Genomic DNA, 20,291 nt, shown 5'->3' with positions numbered 1-20,291 from the left:
CTGCTGGTTTTAAGGAAGAAGTACTGCAAAAAAGGCTTGCCAAAGATTGTCTATTTGACTATTAAAACTGACTTACTGTAAAAAAAAAAAAAAAAAAAAAACATGACTATTTTTGTTGTTTTTCATTACAATTGTCAAAGATCCTTTATATGACAATGGTGGTCTGTTTAAAAAAAACAATGTTTAACGTTAAAAAAAGCTGGTCAAAGATCCACTAAATTACAGAAGTCCTGCTGGTTTTAAGGAAGAAGTACTGCAAAAAAGGCTTGCCAAAGATTGTCTATTTGACTATTAAAAACTGACTTACTGTAAGGAAATATATATATATTACTATTTTTGTTGTTTTTCATTTCACTTGTCAAAGATCCTTTATATGACAATAGTGCTCTGTTTAAAAAAACAATGTTTAAGGTTAAAAAAAGCTGGTCAAAGATCCACTAAATTACAGAAGTCCTGCTGGTTTTAAGGAAGAAGTACTGCAAAAAAGGTTTCCCAATGATTGTCTATTTGACTATTAAAAACTGACTTACTGTAAAAAAAATATATATATATTACTATTTTTGTTGTTTTTCATTTCACTTGTCAAAGATCCTTTACATGACAATAGTGCTCTGTTTAAAAAAAACAATGTTTAAGGTTAAAAAAAGCTGGTCAAAGATCCACTAAATTACAGAAGTCCTGCTGGTTTTAAGGAAGAAGTACTGCAAAAAAGGCTTGCCAAAGATTGTCTATTTGACTATAAAAACTGACTTACTGTAAAAAAAACAAAAAAAACATTACTATTTTTGTTGTTTTTCATTACAATTGTCAAAGATCCTTTATATGACAATAGTGCTCTGTTTAAAAAAAACAATGTTTAAGGTTAAAAAAAGCTGGTCAAAGATCCACTACATTACAGAAGTCCTGCTGGTTTTAAGAAAGAAGTACTGCAAAAAAGGCTTGCCAAAGATTGTCTATTTGACTATTAAAACTGACTTACTGTAAAAAAAAACAACAAAAAAAAACATGACTATTTTTGTTGTTTTTCATTACAATTGTCAAAGATCCTTTATATGACAATGGTGCTCTGTTTAAAAAAAACAATGTTTAAGGTTAAAAAAAGCTGGTCAAAGATCCACTAAATTACAGAAGTCCTGCTGGTTTTAAGGAAGAAGTACTGCAAAAAAGGTTTCCCAAAGATTGTCTATTTGACTATAAAAACTGACTTACTGTAAAAAATATATATATATATTACTATTTTTGTTGTTTTTCATTTCACTTGTCAAAGATCCTTTATATCACAATAGTGCTCTGTTTAAAAAAAACAATGTTTAAGGTTAAAAAAAGCTGGTCAAAGATCCACTAAATTACAGAAGTCCTGCTGGTTTTAAGGAAGAAGTACTGCAAAAAAGGTTTCCCAAAGATTGTCTATTTGACTATAAAAACTGACTTACTGTAAAAAATATATATATATATTACTATTTTTGTTGTTTTTCATTTCACTTGTCAAAGATCCTTTATATCACAATAGTGCTCTGTTTAAAAAAAACAATGTTTAAGGTTAAAAAAAGCTGGTCAAAGATCCACTAAATTACAGAAGTCCTGCTGGTTTTAAGGAAGAAGTACTGCAAAAAAGGCTTGCTAAAGATTGTCTATTTGACTATTAAAAACTGACTTACTGTAAAAAGAAAAAAATATATTACTATTTTTGTTGTTTTTCATTTCACTTGTCAAAGATCCTTTATATTACAATGGTACTCTGTTTAAAAAAACAATGTTTAAGGTTAAAAAAAGCTGGTCAAAGATCCACTAAATTACAGAAGTCCTGCTGGTTTTAAGGAAGAAGTACTGCAAAAAAGGCTTGCCAAAGATTGTCTATTTGACTATTAAAACTGACTTACTGTAAAAAAATAAAAAAAAAAAACATTACTATTTTTCTAATTTTTCATTACAATTGTCAAAGATCCTTTATATGACAATGGTGCTCTGTTGAAAAAAAAACCAATGTTTAAGGTTAAAAAAAGCTGGTCAAAGATCCACTAAATTACAGAAGTCCTGCTGGTTTTAAGGAAGAAGTACTGCAAAAAAGGCTTGCCAAAGATTGTCTATTTGACTATAAAAACTGACTTACTGTAAAAAAAACAAAAAAAACATTACTATTTTTGTTGTTTTTCATTACAATTGTCAAAGATCCTTTATATGACAATAGTGCTCTGTTTAAAAAAAACAATGTTTAAGGTTAAAAAAAGCTGGTCAAAGATCCACTACATTACAGAAGTCCTGCTGGTTTTAAGAAAGAAGTACTGCAAAAAAGGCTTGCCAAAGATTGTCTATTTGACTATTAAAACTGACTTACTGTAAAAAAAAACAACAAAAAAAAACATGACTATTTTTGTTGTTTTTCATTACAATTGTCAAAGATCCTTTATATGACAATGGTGCTCTGTTTAAAAAAAACAATGTTTAAGGTTAAAAAAAGCTGGTCAAAGATCCACTAAATTACAGAAGTCCTGCTGGTTTTAAGGAAGAAGTACTGCAAAAAAGGTTTCCCAAAGATTGTCTATTTGACTATAAAAACTGACTTACTGTAAAAAATATATATATATATTACTATTTTTGTTGTTTTTCATTTCACTTGTCAAAGATCCTTTATATCACAATAGTGCTCTGTTTAAAAAAAACAATGTTTAAGGTTAAAAAAAGCTGGTCAAAGATCCACTAAATTACAGAAGTCCTGCTGGTTTTAAGGAAGAAGTACTGCAAAAAAGGTTTCCCAAAGATTGTCTATTTGACTATAAAAACTGACTTACTGTAAAAAATATATATATATATTACTATTTTTGTTGTTTTTCATTTCACTTGTCAAAGATCCTTTATATCACAATAGTGCTCTGTTTAAAAAAAACAATGTTTAAGGTTAAAAAAAGCTGGTCAAAGATCCACTAAATTACAGAAGTCCTGCTGGTTTTAAGGAAGAAGTACTGCAAAAAAGGCTTGCTAAAGATTGTCTATTTGACTATTAAAAACTGACTTACTGTAAAAAGAAAAAAATATATTACTATTTTTGTTGTTTTTCATTTCACTTGTCAAAGATCCTTTATATTACAATGGTACTCTGTTTAAAAAAACAATGTTTAAGGTTAAAAAAAGCTGGTCAAAGATCCACTAAATTACAGAAGTCCTGCTGGTTTTAAGGAAGAAGTACTGCAAAAAAGGCTTGCCAAAGATTGTCTATTTGACTATTAAAACTGACTTACTGTAAAAAAATAAAAAAAAAAAACATTACTATTTTTCTAATTTTTCATTACAATTGTCAAAGATCCTTTATATGACAATGGTGCTCTGTTGAAAAAAAAACCAATGTTTAAGGTTAAAAAAAGCTGGTCAAAGATCCACTAAATTACAGAAGTCCTGCTGGTTTTAAGGAAGAAGTACTGCAAAAAAGGCTTCCCAAAGATTGTCTATTTGACTATTAAAAAGTGACTTACTGTAAAAAGAAAAAAATATATTACTATTTTTGTTGTTTTTCATTTCACTTGTCAAAGATCCTTTATATTACAATGGTACTCTGTTTAAAAAAACAATGTTTAAGGTTAAAAAAAGCTGGTCAAAGATCCACTAAATTACAGAAGTCCTGCTGGTTTTAAGGAAGAAGTACTGCAAAAAAGGCTTGCCAAAGATTGTCTATTTGACTATTAAAACTGACTTACTGTAAAAAAAACAAAAAAAAAACATTACTATTTTTGTAGTTTTTCATTACAATTGTCAAAGATCCTTTATATGACAATGGTGCTCTGTTGAAAAAAAAAACAATGTTTAAGGTTAAAAAAAGCTGGTCAAAGATCCACTAAATTACAGAAGTCCTGCTGGTTTTAAGGAAGAAGTACTGCAAAAAAGGTTTCCTAAAGATTGTCTATTTGACTATAAAAACTGACTTACTGTAAAAAAAACAAAAAAAAACATTACTATTTTTGTTGTTTTTCATTACAATTGTCAAAGATCCTTTATATGACAATAGTGCTCTGTTTAAAAAAAACAATGTTTAAGGTTAAAAAAAGCTGGTCAAAGATCCACTAAATTACGGAAGTCCTGCTGGTTTTAAGGAAGAAGTACTGCAAAAAAGGCTTGCCAAAGATTGTCTATTTGACTATAAAAACTGACTTACTGTAAAAAAAATATATATATATATTACTATTTTTGTTGTTTTTCATTTCACTTGTCAAAGATCCTTTATATGACAATAGTGCTCTGTTTAAAAAAACAATGTTTAAGGTTAAAAAAAGCTGGTCAAAGATCCACAAAATTACAGAAGTCCTGCTGGTTTTAAGGAAGAAGTACTGCAAAAAAGGCTTGCCAAAGATTGTCTATTGGACTATAAAAACTGACTTACTGTAAAAAAAACAAAAAAAACATTACTATTTTTGTTGTTTTTCATTACAATTGTCAAAGATCCTTTATATGACAATGGTGCTCTGTTTAAAAAAAACAATGTTAAAGGTTACAAAAAGCTGGTCAAAGATCCACTAAATTACAGAAGTCCTGCTGGTTTTAAGGAAGAAGTACTGCAAAAAAGGCTTGCCAAAGATTGTCTATTTGACTATAAAAACTGACTTACTGTAAAAAAAATATATATATATATTACTATTTTTGTTGTTTTTCATTTCACTTGTCAAAGATCCTTTATATGACAATAGTGCTCTGTTTAAAAAAACAATGTTTAAGGTTAAAAAAAGCTGGTCAAAGATCCACAAAATTACAGAAGTCCTGCTGGTTTTAAGGAAGAAGTACTGCAAAAAAGGCTTGCCAAAGATTGTCTATTGGACTATAAAAACTGACTTACTGTAAAAAAAAAAAAAAAAAAAAAAACATGACTATTTTTGTTGTTTTTCATTACAATTGTCAAAGATCCTTTATATGACAATGGTGCTCTGTTTAAAAAAAACAATGTTAAAGGTTACAAAAAGCTGGTCAAAGATCCACTAAATTACAGAAGTCCTGCTGGTTTTAAGGAAGAAGTACTGCAAAAAAGGCTTGCCAAAGATTGTCTATTTGACTATTAAAAACTGACTTACTGTAAAAAAAAACAAAAAAAAAACATTACTATTTTTGTAGTTTTTCATTACAATTGTCAAAGATCCTTTATATGACAATGGTGCTCTGTTGAAAAAAAAGCCAATGTTTAAGGTTAAAAAAAGCTGGTCAAAGATCCACTAAATTACAGAAGTCCTGCTGGTTTTAAGGAAGAAGTACTGCAAAAAAGGCTTCCCAAAGATTGTCTATTTGACTATTAAAAACTGACTTACTGTAAGGAAATATATATATATTACTATTTTTGTTGTTTTTCATTTCACTTGTCAAAGATCCTTTATATGACAATAGTGCTCTGTTTAAAAAAACAATGTTTAAGGTTAAAAAAAGCTGGTCAAAGATCCACTAAATTACAGAAGTCCTGCTGGTTTTAAGGAAGAAGTACTGCAAAAAAGGTTTCCCAAAGATTGTCTATTTGACTATAAAAACTGACTTACTGTAAAAAATATATATATATATTACTATTTTTGTTGTTTTTCATTTCACTTGTCAAAGATCCTTTATATGACAATAGTGCTCTGTTTAAAAAAAACAATGTTTAAGGTTAAAAAAAGCTGGTCAAAGATCCACTAAATTACAGAAGTCCTGCTGGTTTTAAGGAAGAAGTACTGCAAAAAAGGCTTGCTAAAGATTGTCTATTTGACTATTAAAAACTGACTTACTGTAAGGAAATATATATATATTACTATTTTTGTTGTTTTTCATTTCACTTGTCAAAGATCCTTTATATGACAATAGTGCTCTGTTTAAAAAAAACAATGTTTAAGGTGAAAAAAAGCTGGTCAAAGATCCACTAAATTACAGAAGTCCTGCTGGTTTTAAGGAAGAAGTACTGCAAAAAAGGCTTGCCAAAGATTGTCTATTTGACTATAAAAACTGACTTACTGTAAAAAAAATATATATATATATTACTATTTTTGTTGTTTTTCATTTCACTTGTCAAAGATCCTTTATATGACAATAGTGCTCTGTTTAAAAAAACAATGTTTAAGGTTAAAAAAAGCTGGTCAAAGATCCACAAAATTACAGAAGTCCTGCTGGTTTTAAGGAAGAAGTACTGCAAAAAAGGCTTGCCAAAGATTGTCTATTGGACTATAAAAACTGACTTACTGTAAAAAAAACAAAAAAAACATTACTATTTTTGTTGTTTTTCATTACAATTGTCAAAGATCCTTTATATGACAATGGTGCTCTGTTTAAAAAAAACAATGTTAAAGGTTACAAAAAGCTGGTCAAAGATCCACTAAATTACAGAAGTCCTGCTGGTTTTAAGGAAGAAGTACTGCAAAAAAGGCTTGCCAAAGATTGTCTATTTGACTATAAAAACTGACTTACTGTAAAAAAAAAATATATATATATTACTATTTTTGTTGTTTTTCATTTCACTTGTCAAAGATCCTTTATATGACAATAGTGCTCTGTTTAAAAAAACAATGTTTAAGGTTAAAAAAAGCTGGTCAAAGATCCACAAAATTACAGAAGTCCTGCTGGTTTTAAGGAAGAAGTACTGCAAAAAAGGCTTGCCAAAGATTGTCTATTGGACTATAAAAACTGACTTACTGTAAAAAAAAAAAAAAAAAAAAAAACATGACTATTTTTGTTGTTTTTCATTACAATTGTCAAAGATCCTTTATATGACAATGGTGCTCTGTTTAAAAAAAACAATGTTAAAGGTTACAAAAAGCTGGTCAAAGATCCACTAAATTACAGAAGTCCTGCTGGTTTTAAGGAAGAAGTACTGCAAAAAAGGCTTGCCAAAGATTGTCTATTTGACTATAAAAACTGACTTACTGTAAAAAAAACAAAAAAAAACATTACTATTTTTGTTGTTTTTCATTACAATTGTCAAAGATCCTTTATATGACAATAGTGCTCTGTTTAAAAAAAACAATGTTTAAGGTTAAAAAAAGCTGGTCAAAGATCCACTAAATTACGGAAGTCCTGCTGGTTTTAAGGAAGAAGTACTGCAAAAAAGGCTTGCCAAAGATTGTCTATTTGACTATAAAAACTGACTTACTGTAAAAAAAATATATATATATATTACTATTTTTGTTGTTTTTCATTTCACTTGTCAAAGATCCTTTATATGACAATAGTGCTCTGTTTAAAAAAACAATGTTTAAGGTTAAAAAAAGCTGGTCAAAGATCCACAAAATTACAGAAGTCCTGCTGGTTTTAAGGAAGAAGTACTGCAAAAAAGGCTTGCCAAAGATTGTCTATTGGACTATAAAAACTGACTTACTGTAAAAAAAACAAAAAAAACATTACTATTTTTGTTGTTTTTCATTACAATTGTCAAAGATCCTTTATATGACAATGGTGCTCTGTTTAAAAAAAACAATGTTAAAGGTTACAAAAAGCTGGTCAAAGATCCACTAAATTACAGAAGTCCTGCTGGTTTTAAGGAAGAAGTACTGCAAAAAAGGCTTGCCAAAGATTGTCTATTTGACTATAAAAACTGACTTACTGTAAAAAAAATATATATATATATTACTATTTTTGTTGTTTTTCATTTCACTTGTCAAAGATCCTTTATATGACAATAGTGCTCTGTTTAAAAAAACAATGTTTAAGGTTAAAAAAAGCTGGTCAAAGATCCACAAAATTACAGAAGTCCTGCTGGTTTTAAGGAAGAAGTACTGCAAAAAAGGCTTGCCAAAGATTGTCTATTGGACTATAAAAACTGACTTACTGTAAAAAAAAAAAAAAAAAAAAAAACATGACTATTTTTGTTGTTTTTCATTACAATTGTCAAAGATCCTTTATATGACAATGGTGCTCTGTTTAAAAAAAACAATGTTAAAGGTTACAAAAAGCTGGTCAAAGATCCACTAAATTACAGAAGTCCTGCTGGTTTTAAGGAAGAAGTACTGCAAAAAAGGCTTGCCAAAGATTGTCTATTTGACTATTAAAAACTGACTTACTGTAAAAAAAAACAAAAAAAAAAACATTACTATTTTTGTAGTTTTTCATTACAATTGTCAAAGATCCTTTATATGACAATGGTGCTCTGTTGAAAAAAAAGCCAATGTTTAAGGTTAAAAAAAGCTGGTCAAAGATCCACTAAATTACAGAAGTCCTGCTGGTTTTAAGGAAGAAGTACTGCAAAAAAGGCTTCCCAAAGATTGTCTATTTGACTATTAAAAACTGACTTACTGTAAGGAAATATATATATATTACTATTTTTGTTGTTTTTCATTTCACTTGTCAAAGATCCTTTATATGACAATAGTGCTCTGTTTAAAAAAACAATGTTTAAGGTTAAAAAAAGCTGGTCAAAGATCCACTAAATTACAGAAGTCCTGCTGGTTTTAAGGAAGAAGTACTGCAAAAAAGGTTTCCCAAAGATTGTCTATTTGACTATAAAAACTGACTTACTGTAAAAAATATATATATATATTACTATTTTTGTTGTTTTTCATTTCACTTGTCAAAGATCCTTTATATGACAATAGTGCTCTGTTTAAAAAAAACAATGTTTAAGGTTAAAAAAAGCTGGTCAAAGATCCACTAAATTACAGAAGTCCTGCTGGTTTTAAGGAAGAAGTACTGCAAAAAAGGCTTGCTAAAGATTGTCTATTTGACTATTAAAAACTGACTTACTGTAAAAAGAAAAAAATATATTACTATTTTTGTTGTTTTTCATTTCACTTGTCAAAGATCCTTTATATTACAATGGTACTCTGTTTAAAAAAACAATGTTTAAGGTTAAAAAAAGCTGGTCAAAGATCCACTAAATTACAGAAGTCCTGCTGGTTTTAAGGAAGAAGTACTGCAAAAAAGGCTTGCCAAAGATTGTCTATTTGACTATTAAAACTGACTTACTGTAAAAAAAAACAAAAAAAAAACATTACTATTTTTGTAGTTTTTCATTACAATTGTCAAAGATCCTTTATATGACAATGGTGCTCTGTTGAAAAAAAAGCCAATGTTTAAGGTTAAAAAAAGCTGGTCAAAGATCCACTAAATTACAGAAGTCCTGCTGGTTTTAAGGAAGAAGTACTGCAAAAAAGGCTTGCCAAAGATTGTCTATTTGACTATAAAAACTGACTTACTGTAAAAAAAACAAAAAAAAACATTACTATTTTTGTTGTTTTTCATTACAATTGTCAAAGATCCTTTATATGACAATAGTGCTCTGTTTAAAAAAAACAATGTTTAAGGTTAAAAAAAGCTGGTCAAAGATCCACTAAATTACAGAAGTCCTGCTGGTTTTAAGGAAGAAGTACTGCAAAAAAGGCTTCCCAAAGATTGTCTATTTGACTATTAAAAACTGACTTACTGTAAGGAAATATATATATATTACTATTTTTGTTGTTTTTCATTTCACTTGTCAAAGATCCTTTATATGACAATAGTGCTCTGTTTAAAAAAACAATGTTTAAGGTTAAAAAAAGCTGGTCAAAGATCCACTAAATTACAGAAGTCCTGCTGGTTTTAAGGAAGAAGTACTGCAAAAAAGGCTTGCCAAAGAATGTCTATTTGACTATAAAAACTGACTTACTTTAAAAAAACCCCAAAAAACATTACTATTTTTGTCTTTTTTCATTACAATTGTCAAAGATCCTTTATATGACAATAGTGCTCTGTTAAAAAAAAACAATGTTTAAGGTTAAAAAAAGCTGGTCAAAGATCCACTAAATTACAGAAGTCCTGCTGGTTTTAAGGAAGAAGTACTGCAAAAAAGGCTTGCCAAAGATTGTCTATTTGACTATTAAAACTGACTTACTGTAAAAAAAAAAAAAAAAAAAAAAACATGACTATTTTTGTTGTTTTTCATTACAATTGTCAAAGATCCTTTATATGACAATGGTGGTCTGTTTAAAAAAAACAATGTTTAAGGTTAAAAAAAGCTGGTCAAAGATCCACTAAATTACAGAAGTCCTGCTGGTTTTAAGGAAGAAGTACTGCAAAAAAGGCTTGCCAAAGATTGTCTATTTGACTATTAAAAACTGACTTACTGTAAAAAAAAATATATATATACATATTACTATTTTTGTTGTTTTTCATTTCACTTGTCAAAGATCCTTTATATGACAATAGTGCTCTGTTTAAAAAAAACAATGTTTAAGGTTAAAAAAAGCTGGTCAAAGATCCACTAAATTACAGAAGTCCTGCTGGTTTTAAGGAAGAAGTACTGCAAAAAAGGTTTCCCAAAGATTGTCTATTTGACTATAAAAACTGACTTACTGTAAAAAATATATATATATATTACTATTTTTGTTGTTTTTCATTTCACTTGTCAAAGATCCTTTATATCACAATAGTGCTCTGTTTAAAAAAAACAATGTTTAAGGTTAAAAAAAGCTGGTCAAAGATCCACTAAATTACAGAAGTCCTGCTGGTTTTAAGGAAGAAGTACTGCAAAAAAGGCTTGCTAAAGATTGTCTATTTGACTATTAAAAACTGACTTACTGTAAAAAGAAAAAAATATATTACTATTTTTGTTGTTTTTCATTTCACTTGTCAAAGATCCTTTATATTACAATGGTACTCTGTTTAAAAAAACAATGTTTAAGGTTAAAAAAAGCTGGTCAAAGATCCACTAAATTACAGAAGTCCTGCTGGTTTTAAGGAAGAAGTACTGCAAAAAAGGCTTGCCAAAGATTGTCTATTTGACTATAAAAACTGACTTACTGTAAAAAAAAACAAAAAAAACATTACTATTTTTGTTGTTTTTCATTACAATTGTCAAAGATCCTTTATATGACAATAGTGCTCTGTTAAAAAAAAACAATGTTTAAGGTTAAAAAAAGCTGGTCAAAGATCCACTAAATTCCAGAAGTCCTGCTGGTTTTAAGGAAGAAGTACTGCAAAAAAGGCTTCCCAAAGATTGTCTATTTGACTATTAAAAACTGACTTACTGTAAGGAAATATATATATATTACTATTTTTGTTGTTTTTCATTTCACTTGTCAAAGATCCTTTATATGACAATAGTGCTCTGTTTAAAAAAACAATGTTTAAGGTTAAAAAAAGCTGGTCAAAGATCCACTAAATTACAGAAGTCCTGCTGGTTTTAAGGAAGAAGTACTGCAAAAAAGGCTTGCCAAAGATTGTCTATTTGACTATAAAAACTGACTTACTGTAAAAAAAAACAAAAAAAAAACATTACTATTTTTGTTGTTTTTCATTACAATTGTCAAAGATCCTTTATATGACAATAGTGCTCTGTTTAAAAAAAACAATGTTTAAGGTTAAAAAAAGCTGGTCAAAGATCCACTAAATTACAGAAGTCCTGCTGGTTTTAAGGAAGAAGTACTGCAAAAAAGGCTTCCCAAAGATTGTCTATTTGACTATTAAAAACTGACTTACTGTAAGGAAATATATATATATTACTATTTTTGTTGTTTTTCATTTCACTTGTCAAAGATCCTTTATATGACAATAGTGCTCTGTTTAAAAAAACAATGTTTAAGGTTAAAAAAAGCTGGTCAAAGATCCACTAAATTACAGAAGTCCTGCTGGTTTTAAGGAAGAAGTACTGCAAAAAAGGCTTGCCAAAGATTGTCTATTTGTCTATAAAAACTGACTTACTGTAAAAAAATATATATATATATATATTACTATTTTTGTTGTTTTTCATTTCACTTGTCAAAGATCCTTTATATGACAATAGTGCTCTGTTTAAAAAAAAAACAATGTTTAAGGTTAAAAAAAGCTGGTCAAAGATCCACTAAATTACAGAAGTCCTGCTGGTTTTAAGGAAGAAGTACTGCAAAAAAGGCTTGCCAAAGATTGTCTATTTGACTATAAAAACTGACTTACTGTAAAAAAAACCCCCAAAAAACATGACTATTTTTGTTGTTTTTCATTACACTTGTCAAAGATCCTTTATATGACAATGGTGCTCTGTTTAAAAAAAAACAATGTTTAAGGTTAAAAAAAGCTGGTCAAAGATCCTCTATATGTCCTTTCTGAACGGTGACGCTGTTGCGTGTGCAGCCGGGCACGGTGAGCGCCATGGACTACGGACTGGATCGCCGAGTAGACTCCAACGCAGACCTGGTAACAGGTGAGTGGTCTTGCCGGACAATAAAATGCTCACTTTTCTTCCCTTCTTTCTTTTAATACACTTTCTTTTTTCTCCTGTCTTCTTTTTCTTCCGCAGACTTTTTCTCTTTCTTTAACGCGGCGGCTGGCATGTCAATATGTACACTCTAAATCCCTCAGAGTGGGACTTCTGGCCTCTCATCCTATCTTTGTTTGTCCTCCTTGCAGGCCAAAACGCCCGACTACTACGAGAGAATGGTGAGGATCCAGCTTCCTTTTAGTCCTCGTTTGTGTTTATTTCTCAGCTGCTGCTCTTCCCGCATAGATGATCTTTACCCAGCAGTCCATCATGCGGCCCAGAGTCAAGTCGTCCGTCTCCATCGGCGCGTAAGTTGTCAGCTTTTACACTCCTAGCCACCAGGGGGCAGCATAATGTTGACCAAACATGAATATAAAGAACAGTATTTGTGTCTTTATCACAGAAGCTTTTTATTTGATACTGAATTTATTTAACCATTTTTTATAATTTATTTTGCAAATTATTTGAATTTAATATCTAATTATGCTAACAATTTCATTGAATAAAAACATGTAAGCCAAATTTTTTTGTCCAAATGCAGTGTTTTAAAATTCAGTGCCTAAAATTTTGTGTAAAAAAATATGTGTATTAAAGTTTGTGTAAAAAAAAAATTAAGTGTTGAAAGATTCAGCGTAAAAAAATTTTGTGTCGAAAGATTCCATGTGAAAAATTAAATGTAAAAAAAAAATCAGTGGAAAGAAATTAAGTTTCAAAAGATTCAGAGTGAAAAAATTAAATGTAAAAAGATTTAGCGTAAAAAAAAAACATCAGTGTATTAAAATTCAGTGTAAAAAAAAATAAGTGTCAAAAGATTCAGTGTGAAACAATTAAGTGTGATAAAATTCAATGTAAACAATTCAGTTAATTAAAATTTAATGTAAAAAAAAATCAAGTGTCAAAAGGTTCAGTGTAAAAAAATTAAGTGTCGAAAGATTCAGTGTGGAAAAAATGTAAAAAAAAATTCAGGGTATAAAAAAAATTTGTGTATTAAAATTCAGTATAAAAATTTTTGAAAGATTCAGTGTAGAACAATTAAGTGTGAAAAAATTAAATGTAAAAAAGTTCACTGTGAAAAAATTAAGTGTTGAAAGATTCGGTGTAAAAAAAATAATTAAATGCAAAAAAAAAATCAATGTAAAAAATTCAGTGTTGAAAGATTCAGAGTAAAAAAATAAGTGTATTGAAATTCAGTGTAAAAAAAATTAAGTGTCGAAAGATTCAGTATAAAAAAATTAAGTGTTCGAAAGATTCGGTGTAAAAAAATACAATGTAAAAAAAAATCAGTGTATTAAAATTCAGTGTGAAAAAATAAAGTTTCAAAGGATTCAGTGGAAAACAATTAAGTGTCGAAAGATTCACTGTTAAAAATGTAAATGTAAAAAAATTCAGTGTATTAAAATTCAATGTAAAAAAATTAAGTCTTGAAAGATTCAGTGTAAAAAAATGTAGTGTCAAAAGATTCAATGTGAAAAAATTCAATGTAAAAAAAAATCAGTGCAAAGAAATTAAGTGTCAAAAGATTCAGAGTGAAAAAATTAAATGTAAAAAAATATCTGTGTAAAAAAAAATATCTGTGTATTAAAATTCAGTGTAAAAAAAATCAGTGTATTAAAAATAAAATGTAAAAAAAAATCTATGTAAAAAAACATCAGTGTATTAAACTTCAGTATAAAAAAAATAAGTGTCAAAAGATTCAGTGTGAAACAATTATGTGTGAAAAAATTCAATGTAAAGAATTCAGTGTATTAAAATTAAATGTAAAAATAATTACATGTCGAAAAATTAAGTGTGGAAAAAATGTAAAAAAAAAACTCAGAGTAAAAAAAAAAATCAGTGTTTTAAAATTCAATGTAAAAGAATGAAAAAAAAGGAATGTAAAAAAATATCAGTGTATTAAAATTCAGTGTAAAAAAAGTTTAAGGATTCAGTGTAGAACAATTAAGTGTGAAAAAATTCAATGTAAAAAAAGTTCACTGTAAAAAAAATTAAGTATTGAAAGATTCAGTGTAAAAAAAATAATTAAATGCAAAAAAAAAATCAATGTAAAAAATTCAGTGTTGAAAGATTCAGAGTAAAAAAAACAAGTGTAGAAAGATTCAGTGTAAAAAAATTTAGTGTAAAAAAAATTATTGTATTGAAATTCAGTGGAAAACAATTAAATGTCGAAAGATTCACTGCTAAAAATGTAAATGTAAAAAAATTCAGTGTATTAAAATTCAATGTAAAAAAATGAAGTCTTGAAAGATTCAGTGTAAAAAAATAAGTGTCAAAAGATTCAATGTGAAAAAATTAAATGTAAAAAAAAATCAGTGCAAAGAGATTAAGTGTCAAAAGATTCAGAGTGAAAAAATTAAATGTAAAAAAATTCAGTGTAAAAAAAATATCAGTGTATTAAAATTCAGTGTAAAAAAAATCACTGTATTAAAATTCAGTGTACAAAAATAAAATGTAAAAAAAAAATCAGTGTAAAAAAACATCAGTGTATTAAAATTCAGTGTAAAAAAAAGTGTAAAAAGATTCAGTGTGAAACAATTATGTGTGAAAAAATTCAATGTAAACAATTCAGTTAATTAAAATTAAATGTAAAAAATAATCAAGTGTCAAAAGATTCAGTGTGGAAAAAATGTAAAAAAAAAATCAGGGTAAAAAAAAATAATCTGTGTTTTAAAATTCAGTGTAAAAGAATGAAAAAAAAATTTAATGTAAAAAAATATCAGTGTATTAAAATTCAATGTAAAAAAAGTTTAAAGATTCAGTGTAGAACAATTAAGTGTGAAAAAATTAAATGTAAAAAAAGTTCACTGTAAAACAAATTAAGTGTTGAAAGATTCAGTGTAAAAAAATTAATTAAATGTAAAAAAAAATCAATGTAAAAAATTCAGTGTTGAAAGATTTAGAGTAAAAAAAAAAGTGTAGAAAGATTCAGTGTCAAAAACTTTAGTGTAAAAAAAAATAATTGTATTGAAATTCAGCGTAAAAAAATCAAGTGTCGAAAGATTCAGTATAAAAAAATGTAATGTCGAAAGATTCAATGTGAAAAAATTAAATGTAAAAAAAAATCAGTGCAAAGAAATTAAGTGTCAAAAGATTCAGAGTGAAAAAATGAAATGTAAAAAAATTCAGTTTAAAAAAAATATCTGTGTATTAAAATTCAGTGTAAAAAAAAATCAGTGTATTAAAAATAAAATGTGAAAAAAAAATCAATGTAAAAAAACATCAGTGTATTAAAATTCAGTGTAAAAAAATAAGTGTCAAAAGATTCAGTGTGAAACAATTATGTGTGAAAAAATTCAATGTAAACAATTCAGTGTATTAAAATTAAATGTAAAAAATAATCAAGTGTCGAAAGATTCAGTCTAAAAAAATTAAGTGTCGAAAGATTCAGTGTGGAAAAAATAAAAAAAATCAGGGTAAAAAAAAAAATCTGTGTATTAAAATTCAGTGTAAAAGAATAAAAAAAAAAAAAAATGAATGTAAAAAAATATCAGTGTATTAAAATTCAGTGTAAGAAAAGTTGGAAGATTCAGTGTAGAACAATTAAGTGTGAAAAAATGCTATGTAAAAAAGTTCACTGTAAAAAAATGAAGTGTTGAAAGATTCAGTGTAAAAAAATTAATTAAATGTAAAAAATTCAGTGTTGAAAGATTCAGAGTAAAAAAAAAAAGTGTAGAAAGATTCAGTGTCAAAAACTTTAGTGTAAAAAAAAATAATTGTATTGAAATTCAGTGTAAAAAAATCAAGTGTCGAAAGATTCAGTATAAAAAAAATTAAGTGTTGAAAGATTCGGTGTAAAAAAATCCAATGTAAAATAAAATCAGTGTATTAAAATTCAGTGTGAAAAAATTAAGTTTCAAAAGATTCAGTGGAAAAGAATTAAGTGTCGAAAGATTCACTGTTAAAGATTCAAATGTAAAAAAAATCAGTGTATTAAAATTCAATGTAAAAAAATTAAGTGTTGAAAGATTCAGTGTAAAAAAATGTAGTGTCGAAAGATTCAATGTGAAAAAATTAAATGTAAAAAAAAATCAGTGCAAAGAAATTAAGTGTCAAAAGATTCAGAGTGAAAAAATTAAATGTAAAAAAATTCAGTGTAAAAAAAAATATATGTGTATTAAAATTCAGTGTAAAAAAAAATAAGTGTCAAAAATAAAATGTAAAAAAAAATCAATGTAAAAAAACATCAGTGTATTAAACTTCAGTATAAAAAAAAATAAGTGTCAAAAGATTCAGTGTGAAACAATTATGTGTGAAAAAATTCAATGTAAACAATTCAGTGTATTAAAATTAAATGTAAAAATAATTAAGTGTCGAAAGATTAAGTGTGGAAAAAATGTAAAAAAAAATTCAGAGTAAAAAAAAAAATCTGTGTTTTAAAATTCAATGTAAAAGAATGAAAAAAAAAATGAATGTAAAAAAATATCAGTGTATTAAAATTCAGTGTAAAAAAAGTTTAAGGATTCAGTGTAGAACAATTAAGTGTGAAAAAATTCAATGTAAAAAAAATAACTAAATGCAAAAAAAAAAATCAATGTAAAAAATTCAGTGTTGAAAGATTCAGAGTAAAAAAAAATAAGTGTAGAAAGATTCAGTGTCAAAAAATTTTGTGTAAAAAAAAATAATTGTATTGAAATTCAGTGTAAAAAAATTAAGTGTCGAAAGATTCGGTGTGAAAAAATTCAATGTAAAAAAAAAAATCAGTGTATTAAAATTCAGTGTGAAAAAATAAAGTTTCAAAAGGTTCAGTGGAAATCAATTAAGTGTCGAAAGATTCACTGTTAAAAATTCAAATGTAAAAAAATTCAGTGTATTAAAATTCAATGTAAAAAAAATAAGTGTTGAAAGATTCAGTGTAAAAAAAATTTAGTGTGGAAAAAAATCAATGTATTAAAAATCATTGTAAAAAATGAAGTGTCGAAAGATTCAGTGTAAAGAAATAAAATGAAAAAAAATTCAACGTATTGAAATTCAGTGTAAAAAAAAATTAAGTGTTGAAAGATTCAGTGTCGGGCGGTATAGCTCTGTTGGTAGAGTGGTTATGCCAGCAACTTGAAGGATCCTAATTCGATCCCCGCTTCCGCCATCCTAGTCACTGCCGCTGTGTCCTTGGGCAAGGCACTTGACACCCCCACACTGGTTTAAATGTAACTAAGATATTGGGTTTTAGTATGTGAAAGCACTTTTTTAAATATAATTCACTTCACAGTGTGAACAAATTCAATGTAAAAAAATTCAGTGTAAAAAAAATGAGTGCAGAAATTTTTTTTTGCACTGAATTTTTTTGCACCAATTTTTTTACACTGAATTCTTCCACACACTTTTGTTGTCTTAATTTTTATACACAAAAGTTTTTACACAGAATTTTCATACACTGATTTTTTTCTGCATTATTTTTTACTTACATTTTTTTCGCACAGATTTTTGTTGACATTGAATTTTTACAAACTGAATGATTAAACACCGAAATTTTACACAATTGATTTTAACGCAAAAATATTTCAACAGACAGATTTTTTTTTCGAAACGAAAATTTTCCTCACAAATTGGATTCAATGAAACAGTCAGCATAAGTTGATGTAAAAAAAAAAAAAAAAAAAAAAAAATTTGGAGTGCAAAAAAAAACTTTCCTAACAAAGACATAAATCAAACTCCATGCAATCCACTAAACAAAACATGACCCCCCCCCCCCCCCCCCGCTTGCAGGTTGGTGAAATACTGCGCCACCTACAAAAGCCACGACCCCTTCCTGTCCAAGTGTCTACCCAGCAACCCCTGGCTCACCGATGACGTCACCTACTGGACCCTGAACATGCCCAAGTAAGCACCTTGCAAACCAGTCACATGATTAAAAACCCCAAAACCAGTCAAGTTGTCACGTTGTGTAAATGGTAAATAAAAACAAAATACAATGATTTGCAAAACCTTTTCAACTTATATTCAATCGAATAGACTGCAAATACAAGATATTGAACATTCACACTGGAAAACTTTGCAAGTATTATCTCATTTGGAATTTCATGCCTGCAACATGTTTCAAAAAAAGCTGGCACAAGTGGCAAAAAAGACTGACAAAAATTGAGGAATGCTCATCAAACACTTATTTGGAACATAAGTGTTTGACTGGAACAGGTGGGTGCCAGGATTGGGTATAAAAGCAGCTTCCATGAAATGCTCGATCAGTCACAAAGAAGGACGGGGGCGAGGGTCGCCACTTTGTCAACAAATGCGTGAGAGAATTGTCCCGCAGGTTAGAAACAATATTTTTCAACAAGCTATGGCAAGGAATTTACACTCGGTAATATCATAAAAAGATTCAGAGGCTATAGAGAAAATCACTGCACGTAAGCGATGATGTTACGGATAGTAGTCAGGCGGTACTGCATCAAAAAGCGACGTCCGTGTGTAAAGGATATCACCACACGGGCTCGGGAACACTTCAGAAAACCACTGTCGGTAACTACAGTTCATCGCTACATCTCGAAGTGCAAGTTAAAGGCCTACTGAAATGAAGGGATAGCAGGTCCATTCTATGTGTCATACTTGATCATAGCGCGGTTGGTAGAGTGGTTGTGCCAGCAACTTGAGGGATCCAGGTTCGATCCTCCTAGTCACTGCCGTTGTGTCCATAAGCAAGACACTTTACCTACCTGCTCCCAGTGGAACCCACACTGATTTAATTGTAACATAGATATTGGGTTTCACTATGTAAAGCGCTTTGAGTCACTAGAGAAAAGCGCTATATAAATATAATTCACTTCATTTCGCGATATCGCCATATTTTTGATGAAAGGATTTAGTAGAGAACATCCACGATAAAGTCCGCAACTTTTGGTCGCTAATAAAAAACCTTTGCTTGTACCGTAAGTAGCGGATGATGTATGCGTGACATCACAGGTTGTGGAGCTCGTCACATCTGAACATTGTTTACAATCATGGCCACCAGCAGCGAGAGCGATTCGGACCGAGAAAGCAACGATTTCCCCCATTAATTTGAGCGAGGATGAAAGATTCGTGGATGAGGAAAGTGAGAGTGAAGGACTAGAGAGAAAAAAAAAAAGGCAAGGGCAGATGTTATTAGGCACATTTACTAGGATAATTCTGGAAAATCCCTTATCTGCTTGTTGTGTTACTAGTGTTTTATCTAGATTATATAGTCCTACCTGAAAGTCGGAAGGGTGTGGCCACAGGTGTGGTGACCGCCTGTGTCTCTGAGGGAAGCCACGTAGGCAGCTGGTCGGGCGGGGCTGAGCTTTTTTCCCCCTTCCTCCACGGTGGAAGCAACGCACGTTCTGGGGCGGCCGGTCGGAGGAGGCAAGAGAGCCGGCAGATGCCTCTTTGACAGGTGCACGAGGATTGACGCAAGCTCTGCTCATGTCTACGGTAAGAGCCGACTTATTGCTACAATTTTCTCACCGAAACCTGCCGTTTGACATGTGGTAGAGAACCATGTTCGCTTGACCGCTCTGTTCCATAGTAAAGCTTCACCGTCAGCTTTCGGGAATGTAAACAAGGAAACACCGGCTGTGTTTGTGTTGCTACAGTCGGCTGCAATACACCGCTTTCCACCAACAGCTTTCTTCTTTGACGTCTCCTTATTAATTGAACAAATTGCAAAAGTTTCTCCAACACATAAGTCCAGAATACTGTGGAATTATGCGATTAAAGCAGACGACTTATAGCTGGAATCAGGCTGGAACAAAATGTCCGCTACAATCCGTGACGTCACACGCACGCGTCATCATTCCGCGACGTTTTCAACAGGATACTTTGCGCGAAATTTTAAATTGCAGTTTAGTAAACTAAAAAGGCCGTATTGGCATGTGTTGCAATGTTAATATTTCATCATTGATATATAAACTATCAGACTGACTGGTCGGTAGGGGTGGGTTTCAGTAGGCCTTTAAAACTCTACTACGCAAAGTGAAAGCCATTTATCAACAACACCCAGAAACGCCGCCGGCTTTGCTGGGCCAGAGCACATTTGAGATGGATTGATGCAAAGTGGAAAAGTGTTCTGTGGTCTGACGAGTCCACATTTCCAATTGTTTTTGGAAACTCTGGACGTTGTGGTCTCCGGAACAAAGAGGAAAAGAACCATCCGGATCGTTCTAGGTGCAAAGTGTAAAAGCCAGCATCTGTGATGGTATGGGGGTGT

The 20,291-nt window shown here is 29.5% G+C and overlaps 1 protein-coding gene across 3 annotated transcripts in view; it reads left to right on the top strand.

Annotated features, from left to right (window-relative positions):
* Nucleotides 1–20,291, top strand: part of LOC133557320 (regulator of G-protein signaling 9-like) — an 80,406-nt gene that overhangs the window by 54,796 nt on the left and 5,319 nt on the right. For all 3 annotated transcript variants that reach the window (XM_061907696.1, XM_061907695.1, XM_061907694.1), the window contains exons 9-12: nt 12,013–12,075; nt 12,289–12,318; nt 12,386–12,447; nt 17,840–17,953. In XM_061907696.1, the coding sequence (XP_061763680.1) occupies nt 12,013–12,075; nt 12,289–12,318; nt 12,386–12,447; nt 17,840–17,953 (269 nt within the window). The remainder of the gene's footprint in view (nt 1–12,012; nt 12,076–12,288; nt 12,319–12,385; nt 12,448–17,839; nt 17,954–20,291) is intronic.

The sequence above is a fragment of the Nerophis ophidion genome, linkage group LG08 (assembly GCF_033978795.1).
Source record: "Nerophis ophidion isolate RoL-2023_Sa linkage group LG08, RoL_Noph_v1.0, whole genome shotgun sequence".
NCBI lineage: Eukaryota > Metazoa > Chordata > Actinopteri > Syngnathiformes > Syngnathidae > Nerophis > Nerophis ophidion.
Note: the sequence above shows the minus strand (reverse complement) of the source record. Positions and strands in the feature narration are given on the sequence as shown.